Source organism: Tursiops truncatus, chromosome 6 (assembly GCF_011762595.2).
Source record: "Tursiops truncatus isolate mTurTru1 chromosome 6, mTurTru1.mat.Y, whole genome shotgun sequence".
Taxonomy (NCBI): Eukaryota; Metazoa; Chordata; class Mammalia; order Artiodactyla; family Delphinidae; genus Tursiops; species Tursiops truncatus.
Window position 1 is genome coordinate 60,293,550 of NC_047039.1, and position 25,395 is coordinate 60,318,944.

Sequence of the window (25,395 nt, forward strand, 5' to 3'; positions counted from 1 at the left end):
ACAAACTGTGCACTTCTTTTGTCAGGTTTATACCTAAGTATTCTTTTATGCCATGGTAAATGGTATTTTCTTAATTTCACATTTCTTCTCTAATTGTTAGCATATAGAAATACAACTGATTTTGTATTTCTATCCTGTAACTGGGCTGAGCTCATTTATTAGTTCTAACAGTTTCTTAATTCCTTAGGATTTTTCATATACTAGATCATATCATCTGTGAACAGAGAGTTTTACCACTTCTTTTCCAATATAGATGCCCTGTATTTCTTTCTCTTGCCTATTTTCCCTGGCTAGAATCTATGGTACAGTGTTAAACAGAAGTGGTGAGAGCAGATATTTGTGTCTTGTTCCTGATCTTTGGAAGAAAGCATTCAGCCTTTCACTATCAAGCATAAGGTTAGCTTTGGGTTTTTCACAGATGCCCTTTATCAGACTAAGTTCCCTTCCATCCTTATTATGTTTAATATTTTGATCACAATAGAATGTTGGATTTTGTCAAATGTTTATCTCTGTCTCTATTAAGATGATAATAAGATTTGATTCTTTATTCTACTAATATGGTACATTATATAGATGGATTGATTTTCATATGTTAAAGCAACCTTGTATTTCCTGGAGTAAAGTCCACCTGGTCAATATTTAATCCTTTTTATATATTGCTGAATTTTGTTTGCTAGTATTTTCTTGATGATTTTTACAACTATGTTTATAAGGGATATTTGTCTGTAGCTTTCTTTTCTTTTAGATGTCTGTCTGGATTTGGTATCAGGGTAATGGTGAACTCACAGAATGAATTAGGAAGTGTTCCCTCCTTTTCACTTTTTGTGAATAACTAGTATCAACTCTTCCTTAAAAGTTTAATAGAATTACCAGTAAAGCCACTTGGGCCTGGGCTTTCCTTTGTGGAAAAGTTTTTTGTTTTTTTTTTTTTTTGAGGTACGCAGGCCCCTCTCTGTTGTGGCCTCTCCCGTTGCGGAGCACAGGCTTCGGACGTGCAGGCTCAGCAGGCATGGCTCACGGGCCCAGCCGCTCCGCGGCATGTGGGATCCTCCTGGACCAGGGCACGAACCCATGTCCCCTGCATCGGCAGGCGGACTCTCAACCACTGCGCCACCAGGGAAGCCTGGGAAAGTTTTTTTAAATTACTAATTGAATTCCATTTCTTTACTTGTTAAGGTCTATTCAGACATTCTACTTCTTGCTTTGTCAGTTCTACAGTTTGTGTCTTTCTAAACATTTGTCCATTTCATTTGGTTATGTAGTTTGTTGGCATACAGTTGTTCCTTATAATTCTTTTTATTTCTGTAAGGTCACAGTAATGTTACCTCTTTTATTCCTGATTTTAATAATTTAAGCTTCTCTCTTTTTATCTTGGTCAGTCTAGCTAAAGGTTTACTGATATTGTTGATCTTTTCAAAGAACCAGCTTTTGGTTTCTTGATTTTCTCTGTTGTCCTCCTATTCTCTATTTCATTTATTTCTACTCTGATCTTTATTATTTCCTTCAGCTTGATTTGAATTTAATATATTCTTCTTTTTCTACTTTGTTAAAGTGGAATGTTAATAGCTTTGAGAACTTCTTTCTTTTTTAATATAGGCACTTATAGCTATGAATTTCCTTTAAGCATTGTTTTAGCTGCATACCATAAGTTTTGATATGATCCGTTTTCATTTTCAGTCATATCAAAGTATTTTCCATTTTCCTTTGTGATTTCTTCTCTGACCCCTCAGTTATTTAGAAATGTGTTGTTAATTACCATGTATTTGTGAATTTTCCAGATCTCCTTCTGTTAATGATCCCTAATTTAATTCCACTGTGGTCAGAGAACATACTTTGTATGACTTCAATCTTTGTAAATTTATTGAGATTCATTTTATGGACTAATATATGATCTATCCTGGAGAATATTCCATATGCACTTGAAAAGAATGTGTATTGTGCTGTGGTTGGGTGCAGTGTTCTATTTATGTATGTCTAGCTGGTTTACAGTGTTGGTCAAGTCTTCTATTTCCTTGCTGATCTTCTGTCTAGTTGTTCTGTCCATTACTGAAAGTGACGTATTGAAGTCTCCAACTATTATTGTTGAATTGTCTAGTTTTCCCTTTAATTCTTTCATTGCTGCTTCATTTATTTTGGAGCTCTGTAGTTGGATCCAACTTATAACAATTTTAAACAAATGTTATTATGTTTCCTAACAGATTAACTCCTTGATAATTATAAAATGTCCCTCCTCTGTCTCTAGCAACAATATATATCTTAAAGACAATTTTGTCTGATATTAATACAGCTACTCCAGCTCTCTTTCAGTTACTGAATGCCTGTTTTATCTTTTTCAACCCTTTGCTTTCAAGTTATTTGTGTTTTTGAATGCAAAGTGTGCCTCTTATAGACAGCATGTAATTTATGTTTTTTTCTAATTCAGTCCTCCAATCTCTGCCTTTTGACCTGAGTGTTTAATTCGTTTACATTTAAGGTAATTACTGTTAATAAAGTATTTATTATGTCTGTCATTTTGCTTCTATTAGGCTTTTTTTCAATTTTTTGTTCATATATTCCTCCATTATTGCTATAGATATTTTCTAGTGTATTACATACATTAAGTCTCTTGTTTTATCTTTTACTATATATTTTTGAGTTATTTTCATCGGAGTCTCCCAGAGGATTACAACAGACATTTTAACTTAAACAATCTAGTTCTTATTCATATCAACTTAATTTCAATAAAATACAGAAACTCTGTTCCATTCCCTTTATTCTATATTTGTCATAAAAGTTACATCTTTATACATTATAAGCCCTCCAACACAGTTTTATAATTGTTGCTCTTTTATGTTGATTTTGAAATAACCCATAAATATGTAATAGAGGAAATGAAGAATAGCCTCTGAATAAAAGACAGGTGGAATTTTTTTTTTAATTATATAAAATCTCCTTTTGGGTAGTTTCTGGTTAGACTATCCTTGGAACTTTTGATTATAGGTAGCAATGGATATGTGCCCCCTTAGTTTAAAAATACGAGAAAGTCATGAATTTGATACGGGACATATTTTTTAATTCTTAAGAAGAGGTCAGCAAACTATGGCTCACAGGCCCAATCTGGTCCACTACCAATTTTTATAAAGTTTTACTGGAACACAGTCATGGTCATTCATTTACTTACTGTCTATGGTTGCTTTCACACTATAATAATAGACTTGAATAACTACAACAGAGACAGTATGGCCTGCAATGCCTAAAATATTTACTATCTGTCTTCTTACAGAAAAAGACTGCAGACCACTGCTCTACAAACATTTTAAAACAAAAAGATATACTACTTGCTGATTGCAGAAAGTACAGTAATTATAGAAAGTGATAAAGAAAATATTCTTAATCAGATACTGATATCTTGTGAAACATATGCATATTACCTGCTTCTTTAAATAACACAAATTGAAAAGTCTTAAAATCTGCATAACTCTTATATAACTTGAATAGATTTAATCCTAGGTCTCTTATGTTTTTTGTTGTTATTAGTCATTATTTTAAGTGACCTCTTTCTGTTTGTTTGTGGTGTATGGAAATAGTTAATTTTTTAACATACTGATCACATAAATCTAGCCTTCTGCTGAATGATTATTATTGACGCCTGTAGATTTGTTCATATTTTCTATGTTAACAATCATATCATCCCCAAATAATGACTTTTTGCTTCTTTGTTCTCAATTATGAAATATTTTATTTATTTTTCCTGTCTTACTTTACTGGTGAGGAACTCCACCAAAATCCTATATACAAGCAGTGATCACGGCTATCTTTGTTTTCTATACATCTTGTTCCTGATTTTAAAGAGAATGCTTCTAACATTTTACCATTTAAGAATATTATTTGCCACATGTTTTTTGCACATATCCTTTGTCGTGGTAAGGATGCCTCTCTTAAGTCTTAGTTTATTACGGTCTCCTTTTCTTTTCTTTTTAAAAACATGAATGAGTCCATTTTCTTTTTTACTATGCAACACTGACTCTGTATGGAATGGATCTATTCCATAAGTAAGAACCAGAGATCAAACTTATTTCTTTGTTTCATCCTTTTGAATGGAAAAGTACCTCTGGATTTCTCTAAATTGGTACTACATATTACCAAAGATTATCCAATAAAGTAACTTATAATTTGAGGTTGTAAATAATCATTGGCAAAATCTTATCTTTCCTTCACTTCAACTTAAAAAAAAAGTTATTAAAAAGAAAAAATGTGAGATTACATATTATTGAACAAAACATCAAATTTCCTGGGAAACTATCAATATTCCAAACATTTAGGATTTTGCTAGTAAAGGCCATTCTTGCCCTGTTCAAAATTTAACTATAATCTTAAGTGGTAAAGTAGCATCTCACCAGGACAGCTTTATTCTCAGAGCATTCTAGTTAAAGAACATGTATGAACACTTTCTCTAGTGGGGAAAGAGAGTCTTAATTGAAGAAGATTAGATGCTAATTGGTTCTGGTCTCTGATATTAAAGACCTTGCAATTAAAAAATATGGTTGATAACTTCTCCCACTTTGCCCTTTTACTATTAAGTTAATTATTCACTTTACTGGAGAAAGTACCTGACTCTGTAGAGTACATTGTGCCTGGTTGATTCATCTATATGGAAGACGTGGTTGGGTGGATACCAGATCCTTTCTGTTTCATTCATTAAAGCAAACATACTATGATACACAGGTGTGACTCCTAGGAAAGAAGCAGAAAAAAAATTATTAGATAGTGAAGTACATTTACATAACATCTATAATCTGCAATGGGGCTGAAGTAACAACACTTAAAATCAGCACAAAATGCAGTAGCAGTCAAAATCTTCTCGTTCAACACGACTTACAACTGAATTCTTAATTAAATATATTTTTCCCCTATATTTTAAAATTTGATTGCTACGATTCTTTCAAGCACATTATAAAATATATTTTATCTAGTTTTTTAGTTGTCCTGTACAGTAAGGTTGATACAAAGTTACGTGTGTTTTAAATAATCATGAGGGTACCAAATAACTAAAATATTTAGGAGTCATCAGATGCTTTAAAGAGAACAGTGAAACAGTTTTATTTTTAAATGTCAAGTTTTACACAATATACCAGTCATTATATCCTCTGCACTATTTAAACTTACAATGAAATACTTTAAACACCAACTTAAAATGCAAGAATTGTTTTCAAAGATATTTTAGGAGGTACATTAACAAAAGGCTGAAGGACAGTGGACTTTTAAAAAAACATACAGAACACCTAAGTCACACAATTAAATAACGTATATTATTTCCAAGCACATACAGAACATTCACACGTACATTCACCCAAACAAATAAATACCAATCATATGGAAACTAAAAACAAGTCTCCAAAAATGCCAGAGAATGATCATACATACCATGTTTTCTAATCACACTTCAATTAAATCAGAAATGAATACTAAGGAAAAAAATTTTAATCCTATATATTTGTAAACATAAGCCTCACAGAAAGTATGTTTACTCTACTGATGTTTTCATTCTTTTCCACTGTAGGCAAAATGACATCAACCTGACACACTGACAACGAAGATTTAAATTTTTTATTTAAGTTATTAACGTAACTGTCTACTCATAAATATGTAACAATTTCAATTAGTTATATATAAAAACATTATTCAGTAACAACTTTGAAACTGTATCCTTGCATCATTTTTGAATTTACAAATACTTCTAAATATCTCACAGGTCATAGGAGAAATTATAACAGAAATTAAAAAGCACTTATAATGAATGATGACCAATACCATGTATTAAATGATGGAATATAACTAAAGTGATATTCAAGAGGGAAAACTGTAGCTTTAACCTGCTTATATTAGAAAATCACAGATAATGACCTAAATTATCTAACTCAATACATTAGAAAACAACAGACTAATCCCAAAGACAGATGAAAGAAGGACATGATAGAGTAGAAGTTAACAGAGAATAAAGATTCAATAAAGAGAATCAACAAAATAAAATCTGATTATTTGTAATTACTAACAAAATAAATAAGCCTTTGTCCAGCCTGATCAAGAAAAAGAAAAAAAGGAGGCATAGATAAACATTAAGAATTTTTTAAAGTATAATTACAAGTGTATGTTATAAAGACAAAAAGTGTTAGAATAAATTTTGGCAGTAAATTTGAAAATGCAGACAACTGGACAATTTTTGAAAATCTACATTACTTTAAAAAATGGATTAAAGAATTTTAAAACTTCAAAAGAAAAATAACTATTAAAGAAACAATCTAAGCACTTAAAAAGTTGAGGAGAGGGCTTCCCTGGTGGCTCAGTGGTTGGGAGTCCGCCTGCCGATGCAGGGGACACAGGTTCGTGCCCCAGTCCGGGAAGATCCCACATGCCGTGGAGCAGCTGGGCCCATGAGCCATGGCCGCTGAGCCCGTGCGTCCGGAGCCTGTGCTCCATGACGGGAAAGGCCACAACAGTGAGAGGCCCACGTACCGCAAAAAAAAAAAAAAAAAAAAAAAGCAGAAGACAGTGCTTATAGTCATGTTCAGTCACACTACCTTATTCCAAAATGGCAATTATATATTAATACTTATTTCATGTTTTTCTTACTAGTTCATGTTAATTGGACTGTCTTAGGAAGGAAGAAAAGGCAGTGATACTGTGTTTGAGATATACATTATATTGAATAGGTTGGACCTCAAAGAAACCTCAAAGTCATTTTTAACTCCATTTCTTTCCCTACACACCAAGTCCAAATTATTCTTATTTTTATTTATTAATAAAATAATATTAATTAGTTCAAATGTTTCTTCTTTTTCAAGCCATTACCAGAATTGTGATTCAATTCTGTATCATTCTAGACCAAGAATAGTCATCATTAAACTAATATTAACAGAGTCCCTATTCTATAATATGCATAAGATAGGTATGGAAAATACAAAAATGAAAATAGTGACTAACTCTAAGGATCTCACAATGTAGTAGATGACACAGAGAAGCCATTAGAGAATTACAATTCAAGGAATTAAGTGCAATGACAGTAAAGACAACAAGAAAACACAAAAGTACAGAGAGGTGACAAAGATTCTTCGCTTGACCAAATTTTAGTCAGGCTCCTCTGAACCCTCTCCTTAACAAGCCCCAACCATGTATTTCCTTGTAGGAATCCTGCTTAAGTCCTTTTAGCAAGAATTCGCCACCTTTGATATCTGATCAAATTCTTCACCCCTACCATCCCCCAGGTGGTAGATGATCACCTTGGCCTGCTCAGCAAGAATCCTCTGTTAGGTTGGTTCAGCCAAAAATATTCCCAGACTTTGATGTCTCCTCTAGTAATGTTCCATTCACCAATGCCCCCACCCTACTTGCTCCTTGGCTATAAATTCCCACTTGTTCAGACTGTGTCTAGAATTAAGCCCACTCCTCTACTGGAGTAGCTTCCCCTACTACAATAGTTGTTTAAATAAAGTCCATCTTTACCACTTTAACTTTTGTTTGGCTCTGGTTTCCTTTAACAGAGGTAAAAAATTTATCAAGAGGTTCAAGAGGAGTAAAGATAAACAAGAGCTGAAGGAATTTGTCACCAGCAGATCTGCAATACAAGAAATATTAAAAGGAGTTCTTTAAACTGAAGGAAAATGATGACAGATGAAAGCATGGAACTGTAGGAAAAATGAAGAACTTGGGAAAGGGTAAAGATAAAAGAACAATGACTATTTAAAGCAATAATAATATAAGTGCCCTGTGTGTTTATGATGTATACAAAAGTAAAATATACTATATCAATAGCACCAAATGTGAAAAGAAGTAAACAGAGTTAAACTGTTATAAAGTTCTTGAACTGTTTGAAAAATAACATACTAGTTTAAGACTGTAATAAGCCAAAAATGTACATTATAATATCTAGGGTAGCCACCAACAGAAAAATACCAAAACTAGTACAAAAAATCCAATAGAAGAGATGAAGTAAAGAAAAGAAATATACTTGATCAACCTAAAAAACGTAGAAAATGAAGACAAACAGAAAACAAACAAGATAATAAATTTAAACACAAATACATCAGTAATTACTGATTATATTACATAAATGTAAATGAGCAAATTAAAATGCATACTCTATCAGTCTGGATTATAAAAAAAAAACTTTGTGTTATTTACAAGAGATACTTTAAATGAGAGACACAGATAGGCTGAAACTAAAAAGTAAGAAAATGATATACGACGCAAACACAAACCAAAACAAACGTGATGAGTCAACATTAGCATCAGATGAAATAAACTTTAGGAAGAAGCATTAGTTGTGATAAAAAGGAACACTTCACAGTGATAAGAGGGTCAGTTCAACAGGAAGACATAATAATATTAAATGTGTGTACAACTAATAACATGGCTACAAAATACATGAAGCAAAAAAACATAGAACCAGAAGGAGAAACACATTCAAAATCTCTCAGAAACTGAGAAAAGACAAAAAAATAAAAATAAAAGACATAAAGTTTAAAAACTAACCAATTCAAATTTAGAGAACACTACACCTAGAAAGTGCAGAATACACACCATTTTTAAATGCATGTGAAATATTAAACAAGACAGTTGATAACCTAAGTAACAATGAAAGTCTCAAAAAATTTCAAAGGATTGAAATTATACAGAGTATACACTATGACCATAGAAAATTAAACAAACAAAAAAATCAGTAACAGATGGATAATTTTAAAATCCCCAAAAGGAATCAGAATCCAGATCTCCTATATTACCTAAAATGTCCAGTTTTTAACAAAAAAGATTATGAGATATGCAAAGAAACAGGAAAGTTTAATCCTTGGGCAAGAAAAAAGGAAGGCAACAAACACTGCCTGTGAGAAGACCCAGATGTGAGATTTAACAAAATCTTCAAAGCAGTCATTATAAATATGTTCAAAGAACTAGAATAAACCATGATTACAGAAGTAAAGGAAGAGTGACATCAGTGAAAATGGAATATCCCTATACAGCAACAAGAAAAACTGAGTAAAAACTGTCAGAATCAACTTCATGAGAACTCTGGAAAACAGTCAAAGATATGCAACAACCAAGCAATTGTTGAGTCAGGAAAAAGACAATTTTAAAATGGTAGGAAAAATTGGCAGCATTTCTACTTTCCTCTCTGCTCATGAAGGGCTTAGAGATGGCAGCTGGTATTCCCAATGTGAAACTCTGGTTCATGGCTCTGGAGTGAAGAGAGCCAACCTTAATCTCAAGCAACTGATTTTTGTCTCTTTTGACCTGACTGGAAACTGACAGAAGAACTGTTGCAAGAACATACCTATGTTTCAACAAATTTGGAACTTTCTCAGAGCAGAAAAGCAGCTTCATAGAGGTAATTCCTCCAAAATGTTTTAAGGCAAATGACCAATGTGCTGCCACCTGGGGCAAAAGTTCTAAAGTTGAGGCCCAAAACAGACATGCTGAAAGCTAAAGAGAAAATGATGGGGAGAAAGTTTCTTTGGGGAATTAAAGCATTGAAAAGCACCTTTATATATATACTGGAGAAGAGGAAAGCCATATTCATGCCCAAGGAAGGACAGTTAAGAGAAGACCCTTAAAGCTTTCACCTCAGGCTGATCTTCAGTCTCAGCACAAGCAGAAAGAAAAGGCTAAGGCAAAGTTGTACACAGACTGAATAAACACTGAAGGAATGATCAAACAGAGAGCCAATCTGCAAAGACTGGGAGAGTTTTTGGTCCTCATTTCTTTTCTTTTGGTTCTTGGAATTCAAAGAAATCTCTGATAATAAAACCTAACCACAAGCTAAAGGAACAGAGACTTCAGAACTACACATGACAAAGAATACAGACTTTATAAATAGAGTTTCGAAAAGTCAGTAAACAAACAACTGCCACCTAAAGCAAGCAACAAAAAACACAGAAGAGAGAAGACTCAAATTTCCAGTTACTACATTATAGATTTGAAAGATCCAACTTGTTGAATATTCAATCAAAAATTATGAAGCAAGCAAAGAAAGAGGAAAGAATTCCCATACACAGAAGAAATTAAGAGAAACTACCTTGAGGAACAGAGACGTAGGTTTTACTAGAAAATGACTTTAATTTGCTGCCTTCAACGTGCTCAAAAATGCTAAAGGAAACCATGGACAAAGAACTGAAGGAAACCAGGAGAAGGATGTAATCAACTAAGACATGAACAGTATAAAAAGAGAAAATCTGGAGCAAAGAACTACAATAACTGAAACTGAAAATTCACTAGAGGGGTTCAAAAGCATGTTTAAACAGAAGAATCAGCTAACTGATTCTGATTCAAGTCAATTGAAACTACCTACTCTGAAGAGCAGGGGGGAAAAAGAAAATAGGAAAAAAAATGGAGAAAACTAACACACCTGTAGGATACATTATGGGAGTTCCAGAGGGAGAGAAAGTAGAGGAAAGGACAGAAAGAATATCTGAAGAAATAATGGCTCCAAACTCCCCAAGTTTGATGAGAACCACAAATCCCACAAATCTAAGAAGCTCAGTGAGTTCCAAGATGATAAATGCAACGTGATGCACACTGAGACACATTAAAATCAAACTACCGAAAGCCAAAGATAAAGAGAATCTGGAAAACAGCAAGAGACAAATGATTCATTACATACAAGGAATCCTCAATTAGGCAGTCTCAGTAAGACTCACAGCCAATTTCTCATCAAAAACCACTGAGGTCATGAGGAAACTGGATGATATAATTAAAGGGCTCAAAGGGAAAAATGTCAAGCAAGACTTTTACATCTGGCAAAATAATCCTTTAAAGATGAAGTAGAAATGAAGACATTCTCAGATAAACAAAAGCTGAGGGAGTTCACTGCTAATAGACCTGCCCCACAAGAAATGCTAAAAAGTATTCTTCAGGTGGAAATGATAACATATCAGACAGTAACTCAAAGTCATGAGAAAAAATTTTAAAACTGTTATGAAGATATCTATATATAAATACAAAAGCCAATATTACTGTATTTTTAAGTGGTAATTCCTCTTTTAACCCTTAATGCTCTAATATAAAAATGCATAAACCAATAATTACAAATCTATCTTAACGGGCATGTAATATATAAGGATGTAATTTGTAAAACAACAACAAAAAGGAGGTGGGACAGAGGTGTATGTAAGCAGTTTTTGCATACTATTGAAGCTAAGGTGGTATTAATTAAAAATAGATTATCATACTTCAAGAGATTAATTAAAATCCTTAGGGTGACCCCTAAGAAAATAACTAAAAAATACACAGAAAGGAAAATGAGAAAGGAATCAAAATGTTATAATAAAAAAATTAAACACAAAGGAAAGAAATAATGGAGGAACCAAGGAGTAAAAAACATCTGAGACATATAAAAGACAGAGCAAAATAGCAGAAAGTAGCCTTCATTACCAGGAATTACTACAAACATAAATGAATACAACTATCCAATTAAAGGCAGAGATTGGTAGAATGGGTTAAAAAATAGAAAATGACCCAACTATATGCTGTCCACCAGATACTCATTTTAAATCTAAAGACATTTTAAGTTGAAAGGGAAAGCACAGAAAAAGATAACCCATGCAAAGAGCAGGCAAAAGAATGCTGGGATGGCTATACTAATATCAGGCAAAATAGATTTTAAGTCAAGAACTGTTAAAAAAGAAAAAGAAGAGCATTATGTATTGATGAAATTCTCAATCCTTCAAGAAGATACAGCAATTATAAACATATACATATCTAACAAATGAGCCTCAAAATATATGGACTAAAAATTGAAAACTGAAAGGAGAAACAGACAGTTCAACAATAACAGTTGGAGAGTTCAATACCCCATTCCCAATAAAGGACAGAAAAACTATACAGAAATAGAGGATTTATATTACTATAAATCAACTACATGTAACAGACATATTCAGAACACGACCACAAAATAGCAAAACATACATTTTTTTCTCAAGTGTACATGGAATATTTCCCAGGGTAGGCCATATGTTAAGTCACAAAAAAAATCTCAACACATTTAAAAAGAATTAAATCATCCAAAATATCTTCTCTGATAACAATGGAATGAAAGTAGAAATCATAACAGAAGGAAAACTGGACAATTCACAAATATGTGGAAATTAAGTAACACACCCTGAAGAAACCATGGATCAAAGAAATTGAAAAAAGCACTGAGACGACTGAAAACAAAAACACAATATATCAAAACTTCTGGGATGCAGCAAAACCAGAGGATAGAGGGAAAATTATAGCTGTAAACACCTATATTAAAAAAGAATCAGGGGGACCTTCAAGATGGTGGAGGAGTAAGACATGAGATCACCTTCCTCCCCACAAGTACATCAAACATACACCTACATGTGGAACAACTCCTACAGAACACCTAGTGAAGGCTGGCAGAAGACCTCAGAGTTCCCAAAATGGTCTTGGTGCCCCAGCCTGGTGTCAGGCCTGAGCCTCTGAGGTGGAAGAGCTGAGTTCAGGACATAGGCCCACCAGAGACATCCCAGCCTCAAGTAATATCAATTGGCAAGAGCGCTCCCAGAGATCTCTGTCTCAATGCTAAGACCCAGCTCCACCCAACAACCAGCAAGCTCCAGTGCTCGATGCCCCATGCCAAACAACTAGCAAGACAGGAACACAACCCCACCCATTAGCAGAGAGGCGGCCTAAAATCATAATAAGTTCACAGGCACGCCAAAACACACCACCAGACACACCTCTGCCCACCAGAAAGACTAGATCCAGCCACACCCACCAGAACACAGGTACCAGTCCCGTCACCAGGAAGCCTACACAAGCCACTGAACAAACCTTACCCACTGGGGGCAGACACCAAAAACAATGGGAACTATGAACATGCAGCCTGCGAAAAGGAGACCCCAAACACAGTAAGTTAAGCAAAATGAGAAGACAGAAGTACGCAGCAGATGAAGCAGAAAGGTTAAAACCCACCAGACCAAAAAAATGAGGTAATAAGCACTCTACCTCAAAAAGAATTCATAGTAATGATAGTAAAGATGATCCAAAATCTTGGAAATACAATGGAGAAAATACAATAAACATTTAACAAGGACCTAGAAAAACTAAACAGAAAACAGAGAATGATGAACAGCACAATAAATGAAATTAAAAATTCTCTAGAAGGAATCAATAGCAGAATAACTGAGGCAGAAGAATGGATAAGTAACCTGGAAGATAAAATAGTGGAAATAACCAATGCAGAGCAGAATAAAGAAAAAAGAATGAAAATAATTGAGCACAGTCTCAGAGACTTCTGGGATGACATTAAACACACCAACATTTGACTTATAGGGGTCCCAGAAGAAGAAGAGAAAAAGAAAGGGACTGAGAAAATATTTGAAGAGATTATAGCTGAAAACTTCCCTAATATGGGAAAGGAAATAGTTAACCAAGTCCAGGAAGCACAGAGAGACCCATACAGGATAAATCTAAGGAGAAACACGCCAAGACACATATTAATCAAACTATGAAAAATAAAATACAAAGAAAAATATTAAAAGCAGTAAGGGAAAAACAACAAATAACATACAAGGGAATCCCACTAAGGTTAACAGCTGATCTTTCAGCAGAAACCCTGCAAGCCAGAAGGTAATGGCAGAACATATATAAAGTGATGAAAGGGAAAAACCTACAACCAAGATTACTCTAACCAGCAAGAATCTCATTCAGATTTGACGGAGAAATAAAAACCTTTACAGACAGGCAAAAGCTAAGAGAATCCAGCACCACCAAACCAGCTTTACAACAAATGCTAAAGGAACTTCTCTAGGCAGGAAACACAAGAGAAGGAAAAGACCTACAATAACAGAACCAAAACAATTAAGAAAATGGTAATAGGAACATACATATCAATAATTACCTTAAATATAAATGGATTAAATGCTCCATCTAAAAGATAGACTGGCTGAATGGATACAAAACCAAGACCTGTATAGATGCTGTCTACAGGAGACCCACTTCAGACGTAGGGACATATACAGATAGAAAGTGAGGGGATGGAAAAAGACATTCCATGCAAATGGAAATCAAAAGAAAGCTGGAGTAGCAGTTCTCATACCAGACAAAATAGACTTTAAAATAAAAACTATTACAAGAGACAAAGAAGGACACTACAGAATGATCAAGGGGGCAATCTAAGAAGAAGATATAACAATTGTAAATATTTATGCACCCAACATAGGAGCACCTCAATACATAAGGCAAATGCTAACAGCCATAAAAGGGGAAATGCACAGTAACACATTCATAGCAGGGGACTTAACACCCCACATTCACCAATGGACAGATCATCCAAAATGTAAACAAGGAAACACAAGCTTTAAATGATACATTAAACAAGATGGACTTCATATTTAGAGGACAACATTCCATCCAGAAACAACAGAATACACTTTTTTCTCAAGTGCTCATGCAACATTCTCCAGGATAGATCATATCTTGGGTCACAAGTCAAGCCTTGGTAAATTTAAGAAAACTGAAATGGTATCAAGTATCTTTTCTGAGCACAACACTATGAAACTAGATATTAACTACAGGAAAAAAACTGTACAAAATACAAACACATGGAGGCCAAACAATACGCTACTAAAAAACCAAGAGATCACTGAAGAAATCAAAGAGGAAATTAAAAAATACCTAGAAACAAATGACAATGAAAACACGACGACCCAAAATCTATGCAATGCAGCAAAAGCAGTTCTAAGAGGGAAGTTTATAGCAATACAATCCTCCCTCAAGAAAAAAGAAAAATCTCAAATAAACAACCTAACCTTACACCTAAAGCAATTAGAGAAAAAGAACTAAAAAACCCCAAAGTTATCAGAAGGAATGAAATCATAAAGATCAGATCAGAAATAAATGGAAAATAAATGAACGAAACAATAGCAAAGATCAATAAAACTAAAAGCTGGTTCTCTGAGAAGATAAACAAAATTTCTAAACCATTACCCAGACTCATCAAGAAAAAAAGGGAGAAGACTCAAATCACTAGAATTAAAAATAAAAAAGGAGAAGTAACAACTGACACTGCAGAAATAAAAAAGATCATGAGAGATTACTACAAGCAACTCTATGCCAATAAAACGAACAATCTGGAAGGAATGGACAAATTCTTAGAAATGCACAACCTGCCAAGACTGAATCAGGAAGAAATAAAAAATATGAACAGACCAATCACAAGCACTGAAATTGAAACTGTGATTAAAAATCTTCCAACAAACAAAAGCTCAGGACCAGATGGCTTCACATGCGGGTGAATTCTATCAAACATTTAGAGAAGAGCTTACACCTATCCTTCTCAAACTCTTCCAAAATATAGCAGAAGGAACACTCTCAAACTCATTCTATGAGGCCATCATCATCCTGATACCAAAACCAGACAAAGATGTCACAAAAAAGCAAACTACAGGCCAATATCACTGATGAACATAGATGCAAAAATCCTCAACAAAATACTAGCAAACAGAATCCAAGAACACATTAAAAGGATCATACACCATGATCAAGTGGGGTTTATTCCAAATTCTTCAATATACACAAATCAACCAATGTGATACACCATATTAAAAAACTGAAGGATAAAAACCACATGATAATCTCAATAGATGCAGAAAAAGCTTTCAGTAAAATTCAACACCCATTTATGATAAAAACTCTCCAGACAGTAGGCATAGAGGGAACTTCCCTCAACATAATAAAGGCCATATATGACAAATCCACAGCCAACATTGTTCTCAATGGTGAAAAACTGAATCCATTTCCTCTAAAATCAGGAAGAAGATAAGGATGTCCACTCTCACCACTATTATTCAACATAGTTTTGGAAGTCTTAGCCACAGCCATCAGAGAAGAAAAAGATATAAAAGGAATCCAAATCAGAAAAGAAGTAAAGCTGTCACTGTTTGCAGATGACATGATACTATAGAGGATCCTAAAGATGATACCAGAAAACTACTAGAGCTAATGAATGAATTCGGTAAAGTTGCAGGATACAAAATTAACACACAGGGCCTCCCTGGTGGCGCAGTGGTTGAAAGTCCGCCTGCTGATGCAGGGGGCACGGGTTTGTGCCCTGGTCCGGGAAGATCCCACATGCCGCACAGCGGCTGGGCCCGTGAACCATGGCTGCTGACCGTGCACATCCGGAGCCTGTGCTCTGCAATGGGAGAGGCCACAGCAGTGAGAGGCCCGCGTACCACACACACAAAAAAACAAACAACAACACACAGCAATCGGTTGCATTTCTATACACTAAAAACAAAAGGTCAGAAAGAGAAATTCAAGAAACAATTCCATCTACCACTGCATCAAAAACATTAAACACACCTAAAGAGATGAAAGACCTGTACTCTGAAATAAACACACCTAAAGAGATGAAAGACCTGTACTCTGAATAAACACACCTAAAGAGATGAAAGACCTGTACTCTGAAAAGTATTAAGATGGTGATGAAAGAAATTAAAGATGATACAAACAGAGAGATACACCGTGTTCTTGGATTTGAAGAATCAACATTGTGAAAATAGCTAAACTATCCAAAGCAATCTACAGATTCAATGCAATCCTTATCAAATTACCAATGGCATTTGTCACAGAACTAGAACAAAAAATTTCACAATTTGTATGGAAACAAAAAAGACCCCCAATAGCCAAAACAATCTTGAGAAAAAAAAACGGAACTCGAGGAATCAGGCGCCTGGACTTCAGACTACACTACAAAGCTACAGTAATCAAGACAGTATGGTACTGGCACAAAAACAGACATATAGATCAATGGAACAGTATAGAAAGCCCAGAGATAAACCCACGCACATACGGTTACCTTATTTTTGATAAAGGAGCTAAGAATATACAATGGAAAAAAGAAAGCCTCTTCAATAAGTGGTGCTGGGAAAACTGGACAGCTACATGTAAAAGAATGAAATTAGAACACTTCCTAACACCATACACAAAAATAAACTCAAAATGAATTAGAGACCTAAATGTAAGGCCAGACACTTTAAAACTCTTAGAGGAAGACACAGGCAGAACACTCTATGACATAAATCACAGCAAGATCCTTTCTGACCCACCTCCTAGAGAAATGGAAATAAAAATAAACAAATGGGACATAATGAAACTTAAAAGCTTTTGCACAGCAAAGGAAACCATAAACAAGACAAAAAGACAGCCCTCAGAATGGGACAAAATATTTGCAAATGAAGCAACTGACAAAGGATTAATTTCCAAAATATACAAGCAGCTCATGCAGCTCAAGATCAAAAAAAACAAACTACCCAATCCAAAAATGGGCAAAAAAAAAAAAACTTACTACAAAGCTATAATGATCCAAACAGTGTGGTACTGGCAGTAGGAGAGAAATACAGCCCAATGGAATAGAACTGAAAATCCAGAGATAAGCCAATTTGTCTATGGACCAACGAGATTTTGCCAAGTGATCTGAGACTACTGAGTGAGGAAATCAAAGTCTCTTCATCAAAGAGTGCTGTGATCTACATGTAAACATTTATTTGTTACTCGCATCTTACACCTCACACAATTTTTGTAAGGTTCATCCATGTTGTACCATGTATTTGATATTATTCAGCCATAGAAGAATGATATACTAATATATGGTACAACATGGATGAACTTTAAAAACACTACACAAAATGGAATAAGTCAGTAATAAATGGATATTCCCATGCAAAAGAATAACACTGAATCCCTACCTCAGACCATCTGCAAAAATCAACTCAAAATGAATCAAAGCAAAAATTGTAAAACTCCTAGAAAAGAAAATGCAAGGGGAATTTGTCATGACCTTAGATTTGGTAAATGGATTCTTAGATATGACATAAAAACACAAGCAACAATAACTAAAGTTGATAAACTGGGCCTCATTAAAATTAAAAATATTTGATTCAAAGGACACCATCCAGATCCAGATAATGAAAAGACAAAGCACAAAAGTGGGAGAAAATATATCCAAATAATATACTTGATAGGGGATCTATCAAGCCACGGAGTAGCCATGGACGCTGAGCCTGCACATCCGGAGCCTGTGCTCTGCAATGGGAGAGGCCACGGCAGTGAGAGGCCCATGTACCACAAAAAAAAAAAAAAAAAAAAAAAGATTACCATTTGACCCAGCAATCCTAGATTTATACACAACAGAAATGAAGTCATACGTCCACAGAAAAACTTGTACACAAATGTTCACAGAAACATTATTCATGATAGCCAAAAGTTGGAAACAGCCCAAATATACATCAACTGATCAGTGGTTAAACAAGAAGTATATCAACACAACACAATGTAGTATATCAACACAATATTATTCAGCCATGAAAGAATTAAGTACTGATAAATGATACAACATGAATGAAACTTATAAACATTATATGAGTTTAAGAAGCCAGTAAAAAAAGGCCAAATATTATATAATCCAAATTTATTGAGACAGAAAGGCAAATTTACTAAGACAGAAAGTAGTTTAGTGGTTGCCTAAGACTGGGGAGGGATGGAGAGTTGGGAAGTGATACCCAATAAGCACAGGGTTTTCTTGGGGGAGAAGAAAAAGTTCTAAAATTGATTATGGTGATGGTTGGACAACTCTGTGAGGATAGTACACACTACTGAATTGTACATATTTAAAACGTGAAATATATGACTTGGAATGTATGATATTGAATTATATATCAATAAAGCTTTTGCAAAAATATATGAAATGTATTACTTGAAATATATGATATTGAGTTACATATCAATACAGCTTTTACAAAAAATAAACATGAGATACTACTTCACACCCACTGGTATGATTCAGGGTTAGATGGCTCCATGGGTGTTGGCTTGGCTGAATGAATGCCTGAACCACCTCTTGACTGGTCACATTTTTCAGTATTTAAGATTAGGGCCAGGGGCTTCCCTGGTGGCGCAGTGGTTGAGAGTCCACCTGCCGATGCAGGGGACACGGGTTCGTGCCCCAGTCCGGGAAGATCCCACATGCCGCAAAGCGGCTAGGCCCGTGAGCCATGGCCGCTGGGCCCGTGCAGCCGGAGCCTCTGCTCCGCAACGGGAGAGGCCACAGCAGTGAGAAGCCCGCGTACCGCAAAAAAAAAAAAGATTAGGGCCCTGAAAACTCTACTTCCAAAAGGAATTCTAAGATCAAATTAAAGAATAAAAGTCATTTGGTCAATTTCCTCACTTTAAAAGAGAGATAAACATAGTACCTTGTTCTGTGTCAGTCTCAGCCTAGCAATAACGTTGCTACTGGCCAGAAGTACCTAAAGACCCGCCCAGAACTAAGGCAACCCCCACAGACATTTCCCCTTCCAGAATCAATACTGATGCTGGACTAGCCTTTATGGATCTTACTATGATTACAAGACGTACTTCAGCAACAACCACCGGGGAACTGTGAAAAATAAACAACGTTTATTATTCACAAGTCCTGGCCACACAGCAAGGTCACAGGTAGAGAGCTAGTGAATGCAAACCCGGGGTTCTGTCTTTCCTGGGGTTGAGAGTGAGGTGACTAGGGTTTCACAGGTTTCTTTTTATTGATGAATTTAAAACATAAAGCAGGAATGAAAGCACAAGAAGCGAAAAGCAAGAGGTCAAATGGTCAGTATCTAAGTTATCTAAGTCAGACCTCTTTAAAAAAAGGAACTTCATGGGTGGGGTGGCCTGGCTCGTTATCTAGTCCTATAGCTGGCAATTTGTTTATTTGAAATGGATGTCCTTCAAGTGGCTACCTAGACAATCAAAAGCTTAATACCAGACACACTGCAATCAACAAAGCTAGTTGTCGGATAACTCCAGGAGCAAACAATCCTTCAGGACCCTGACTTTCGGCCTCACTGTGATTTCCAAGAAATAGCTACAGCTGGAATTCCTGGCTACAGTACTAACTAGGAGTGTGGTGAGCAGAAAGCTCTTCTGTGCTGGTAGCCATTCATGCAAGAAGTTTCCTAAAGATGAACCCTCTTCCAAATTAATCTTCCTGGGAAAGTCTCAAAATGGTGGAGGAGAAAGACGTGAACTCACCCCTTCTTACGAAAACACTAAAATCACAACTAGCTGCTGAACAATCATTGACAAAAAAACGCTGGATCCTACCAAAAAAGATACCCTCCATCTAAAGACAAAGAAGAAGCCACAACAAGACGACAGGAGAGGCACAATCGCAATAAAAGCAAATCCCATACCCACCAGGTGCACGAACCAGAAACTGGAAAATAATTATACCACAGAAGTTCTCCCACAGGAGTGAAACTCCTGGGCCCCATGTCAGGCTCCCCAATCTGGGGGTCAGGCAATGGGAGGAGGAGCCCCCAGAGAATCTGGCTTTGAAGGCCAGTGGGGTTTGACTAGGGGAAACAGAAATTCCACTCTTAAAGGGTGCACACAAGGTCTCGTGCATACCAGGGGCCAGGGAAAAAAGCAGTAACCTCATTAAGAGACCAGGCCAGACTTACCTGCTAGTACTGGAGGGTCTCCTGCAGAGCAAGGGGTGGCTGTGGCTCACTGCGGGGACAGAGACGCTGGCAGCAGTAGTTCTGGAGAGTACTCATCCATGTGAGCCCTCCTGCAGGCTGCCATTTTCTCCCCAAGACCTAGCCCCACCCAACAGCCTGAAGGCTCCAATGCTGGGATGCCTCAGACCAAACAATCAACAGGTCAGGAACACAGCCCCACCCATCACCAGACAGGGTTTAAAGTCTTTCTGAGCAGGGCCCTGACCACCAGAGGGACAAGACCCAGTTCCACCCACCAATGGGCAGGAACCAGTCCCTCCCACAAATGGACAGGAACCAGTCCCTCCCACAAGCCTCTTACACACCCTCATCCACCGGAGGGAAGACAGCAGAAGCAATAACTACAATTCTGCAGTCTGTGAAAAAGAAACTGCAATCACAGAAAGTTAGACAAAATGAGATGGCAGGGGAATATGTCCCAGATGAAGGAATAAGATAAGACCCAAGAAGAACAGCTAAATGAAGTGGACATAGGCAATCCACCAGAAAAAGAATTCAGAGTAATGATAGTGAAGACGAACCAAGATCTTGGAAAAAGAATGGAAGCACAGATCAAGAAGATACAAGAAATGTTTAACAAAGACCTAGAACTAAAGAACAAACAGATCAACAACACAATAACTGAAATGAAAAATACACCTGAAGGAATCAATAGCAGAATAACTAAGGCAGAAAAATGCATAAGTGAGCTGGAAGACAGAATGGTGGAAATCACTGCCTCACAACAGGATAAAGTAAAAAGGATGAAAGAAATGAGGACAGCCTCAGAGACCTCCGGAATAACACTGAAAGCACCAACATTCACATTATAGGGGTCCCATAATGAGAAGAGAGAGAGAAAAGACCTGAGAAAATATCTGAAGAGTAATAGCTGAAAACTTCCTAACGTGGGAAAGTAGACAGCCACCCAACTCAAGGAAGCACAGAGAGTCCCATACGTGATTAATTCAAGGAGGAACACACCGAGAAACACAGTAATCAAACTGACAAATATTAAAGACAAAGAAAAAATATTAAAAGCAACAAGGGAAAAGTAACCAATAACATACAAAGAAACTCCCATAAGGTTATCAGCTGATTTCTCAGCAGAAACTCTGCAGGTCAGAAGGGAGTGGCACAATATATTTCAAGTGATGAAAGGGAAGAACCTACAACCAAGAATACTCTACCCAGCAAGGATCTCCTTCAGATTCGACAGAGAAATCAAAAGCTTTACAGACAAGCAAAAGCTAAGACAATTCAGCACCACCAGAACAGCTCTGCAACAAATGCTAAAGCAACGTTTCAAAGCTGAAAAGAAAAGTCCACAACTAGAAACAAGAAAATTACAAATGGAAAAGCTCACCAGTAAAGGCAAACATACAGTAAAGGTAGGAAGTCATCAACACAGAAATATGATATCAAAACCAGCAGTTGTGAGAAGAGGAGAGCACAACTGCAGGATACTGGAAATGCATTTGAAATTAAAAGATCAGCAACTTATAACAATTTTGTTTATATACAGACTGCTACATCAAAACCTCATGGCCACTGTAAACTGAAAATCTACAATAGATACACGTAAAAAAAAAAAGAGAAAGGAATCCAAACACAACACTAAAGTTAGTTATCAAATCTCAAGAGAACAAAAGAGTAAGGGAAGAAAAAAGACCTACAAAAATAAATCCAAAACAATTAACAAAATGGCAATAAGAATATACATATTGATAATTATCTTAAATGTAAACAAATTAAATGCTCCAAACAGAAGACACAGACTGGCTGAATGGATACAAAAACTAGACTCGTATATATGCTGACTACAAGAGGTCCACTTCAGATCTAGGAACACATACAGACTGAAACTGAGGGAATGGAAAAAGGTATTCCATGCACATGGAAATCAAAAGAAAGCTGGAGTAGCAATACTCATATCAGACAAAATAGACATTAAAATAAAGACTGTTACAAGAGACAAAGAAGGACACTACATAATGATCAAGGGGTCAATCCAAAAAGAGGATATAACAATTGTAAATATATACGTATCCAACACAGGAGCACCTCTATAAAGGAGGTAAGTACTAACAGCCATAAAGGGAGAAATCAACAGTAACAAAATAATAGTGGGGGACTTGAACACTCCACTTTCATCAATGAACAGATCATCCAGACAGAAAATCAATTAGGAAACACATGACTTAAATAACACATTAGACCAGATGTATTTAATTTTTATAGAGCGTTCCATCCAAAAGCTGCAGAATACACATTCTTCTCAAGTGCACATGGAACATTCTCCAGGAGTGAACACATGCTGTGCCACAAAGCCAGCCTCAGTAAATTTAAGAACCCTGAAATCATATCAAGCATCTTTTCCGACCACAATGCTATGAGATTAGAAATTAACTAGGAGATCAAAAAAACTGTAAAAAACGGAAACACGTGGAAGCTAAACAATATGCTACTAAACAACCAACAGATCACTGAAGAAATCAAAGAGGAAATCAAAAAATACCTACAGACAAATGGAAACAAAAGCACGACAATCCAAAACCTACGGGACACAGCAAAAGCAGTTCTAAGAGGGAAGTTTATAGCAATACAATCTTACCTCAGGAAACAAGAAAAAATCTCAAATGAAAAACCTAACCTTACACCTAAAGCAAAAAGAACAAACAAAACCCAAAATTAGTAGAATGAAAGAAATCATAAAGATCAGAGCAGAAAGAAATGAAATAGAAACTAAGAAAAAAGAAAAGATCAATGAAATTAAAGGTTGGTTCTTTGAAAAGTTAAATAAAATTGATAAACCTTTAGCCAGACTCATCAAGAAAAAGGGGGAGAGGGCTCAAACCAATAAAATTAAAAATGAAAAAGAAGTTACAATGGACATCACAGAAATACAAAGGATCATAAGAGACTGCTACATGCAACTATACGCCAATAAAATGGACAACCTGGAAGAAATGGACAAATTCTTAAAAAGGTACAATTTCCCAAAACTAAACCAGGAAGAAATAGAAAATATGAACAGATGGATCAGAAGTACTGAAATTGAAAATGTGATTTAAAAACTCCCAACTAATAAAGTCCAGGACCAGGTGGCTTCACAAGCATATTCTATCAAACATCTACAGAAGAGTTAATACCTAAACTTTTGCAACTATTCCAAAAAACTGCAGAGGAAGGAACACTCTCAAACTCATTCTATGAGGCCACCATTACCATGATACCAAAACCAGACAAAGATACCACAAAAAAAGAAAATTACACGCCAATATCACTGATAAACATAGACGCAAAAAGCCTCAACAAAATACTACCAATTCGAATCCGACAATACATTAAAAAGATCATACACCATGACCAAAGTGGGATTTACCCAAGGAATGCAGAGATTTTTCAATGTCCGCAAATCAATCAGTGTGAATCACCACATCAAAGAATTGAAGAATAAAAACTATATGATAATCCCAATAGATACAGAAAAGCTTTTGACTCAATACCCATTTATGATAAAAAAAACTCTCTGGAAAGCGGGCATGTAAGGAACCTACCTCAACATAATAAAGGCCATATATGAGAAACCTACAGCTAATATCATACTCAATGGTGAAAACCTGAAAGCATTTCCTCTAAGATCAGGAACAAAACAAGGATGTCCACTCTCACCACCTTTATTCAACATAGTTTTGGAAGTCCTAGCCACAGCAATGAGATAAGAAAAAGAAATAAAAGGAATCCAAGTTGGAAAAGAAGTAAAACTGTCACTGTTTGCAGATGACATGATACTATACATGGAAAATCCTAAAGATGCTACCAGAAAACTACTAGAGCTCATCAATGAATTCAGTAAAGTTGCAGGATACAAAATTAACACATAGCAATCTGTTGCATTCTATACACTAACAACGAAAGATCAGGAAGAGAAATTCAAGAAACAATCCCATCTACCATCACACCAAAAAGAATAAAATACCTAAGAATAAACCTACCTAAGGAGACAAAGGACCTGTACTCTAAAAACTATTAAGATGCTGATGAAAGAAATTGATGATGATACAAGCAGATGGAAAGATATAACACGTTCTTGGACTGGAACCATCAATATTATCAAAATGACTATACTACCCAAGGCAAGCTACAGATTCAATGCAATCCCTATCAAATTACCAATGGCGTTTGTCACAGAACTAGAACAAAAAATTTCACAATTTGTATGGAAACACAAAAGACCCCTAATAGCCAAAGCAATCTTGAGAAAGAAAAATGGAGCTCAAGGAATCAGGCTCCTGGACTTCAGACTCTACTACAAAGCTACAGTAATCAAGATAGTATGGTACTGGTACAAAAACAGAAATATAGATCAAGGAAGCAGGACAGAAAGCCCAGAGATAAATCCACGCACATATCACCTTATCTTTGATAAAGGAGGCAAGAATATACAATGGAGAAAAGACAGCCTCTTCAATAAGTGGTGCTGGGAAAACTGGACAGCTACACGTAAAGGAATGAAATTAGAACATTTCCTAACAGCATACACAAAAATAAACTCAAAATGGATTAAAGACCTAAATGTAAGGCCAGACACTATCAAACTCTTAGAGGAAAACATAGGCAGAACACTCTATGACATAAATCACAGCAAGATCCTTTTTGACCCACCTCCTCCAGAAATGGAAATAAAAACAAAAATAAACAAATGGGACCTAATGAAACTTCAAAGCTTTTGCACAGCAAAACAAACCATAATCAAAACGAAAAGACAACCCACAGAATGGGAGAAAATATTTACAAACCATGTGACTGACAAAGGATTAGTCTCCAATATTTACAAACACCTCATGCATATCAAAAAAGCAAACAACCCAATCAA

At 35.7% G+C, this 25,395-nt stretch overlaps 1 protein-coding gene across 9 annotated transcripts in view; it reads right to left on the bottom strand.

Annotated features, from left to right (window-relative positions):
* LOC101334791 (tyrosine-protein kinase JAK2) overlaps positions 1–25,395 on the bottom strand; it is a 376,440-nt gene that overhangs the window by 67,593 nt on the left and 283,452 nt on the right. For 8 of the 9 annotated variants that reach the window (XR_012332509.1, XM_073806150.1, XM_073806147.1 and 5 more), the window contains one exon: positions 4,590–4,713. Coding sequence is in view for 7 of the 9 variants with exons in the window: in XM_073806150.1 (XP_073662251.1) it covers positions 4,590–4,713 (124 nt within the window). In the remaining 2 variants the exon portion in view is untranslated. Of the gene's footprint in view, positions 1–4,589; positions 4,714–25,395 lie in introns of those variants that run through there. The other variant, XM_019934787.3, reaches the window with a different exon arrangement.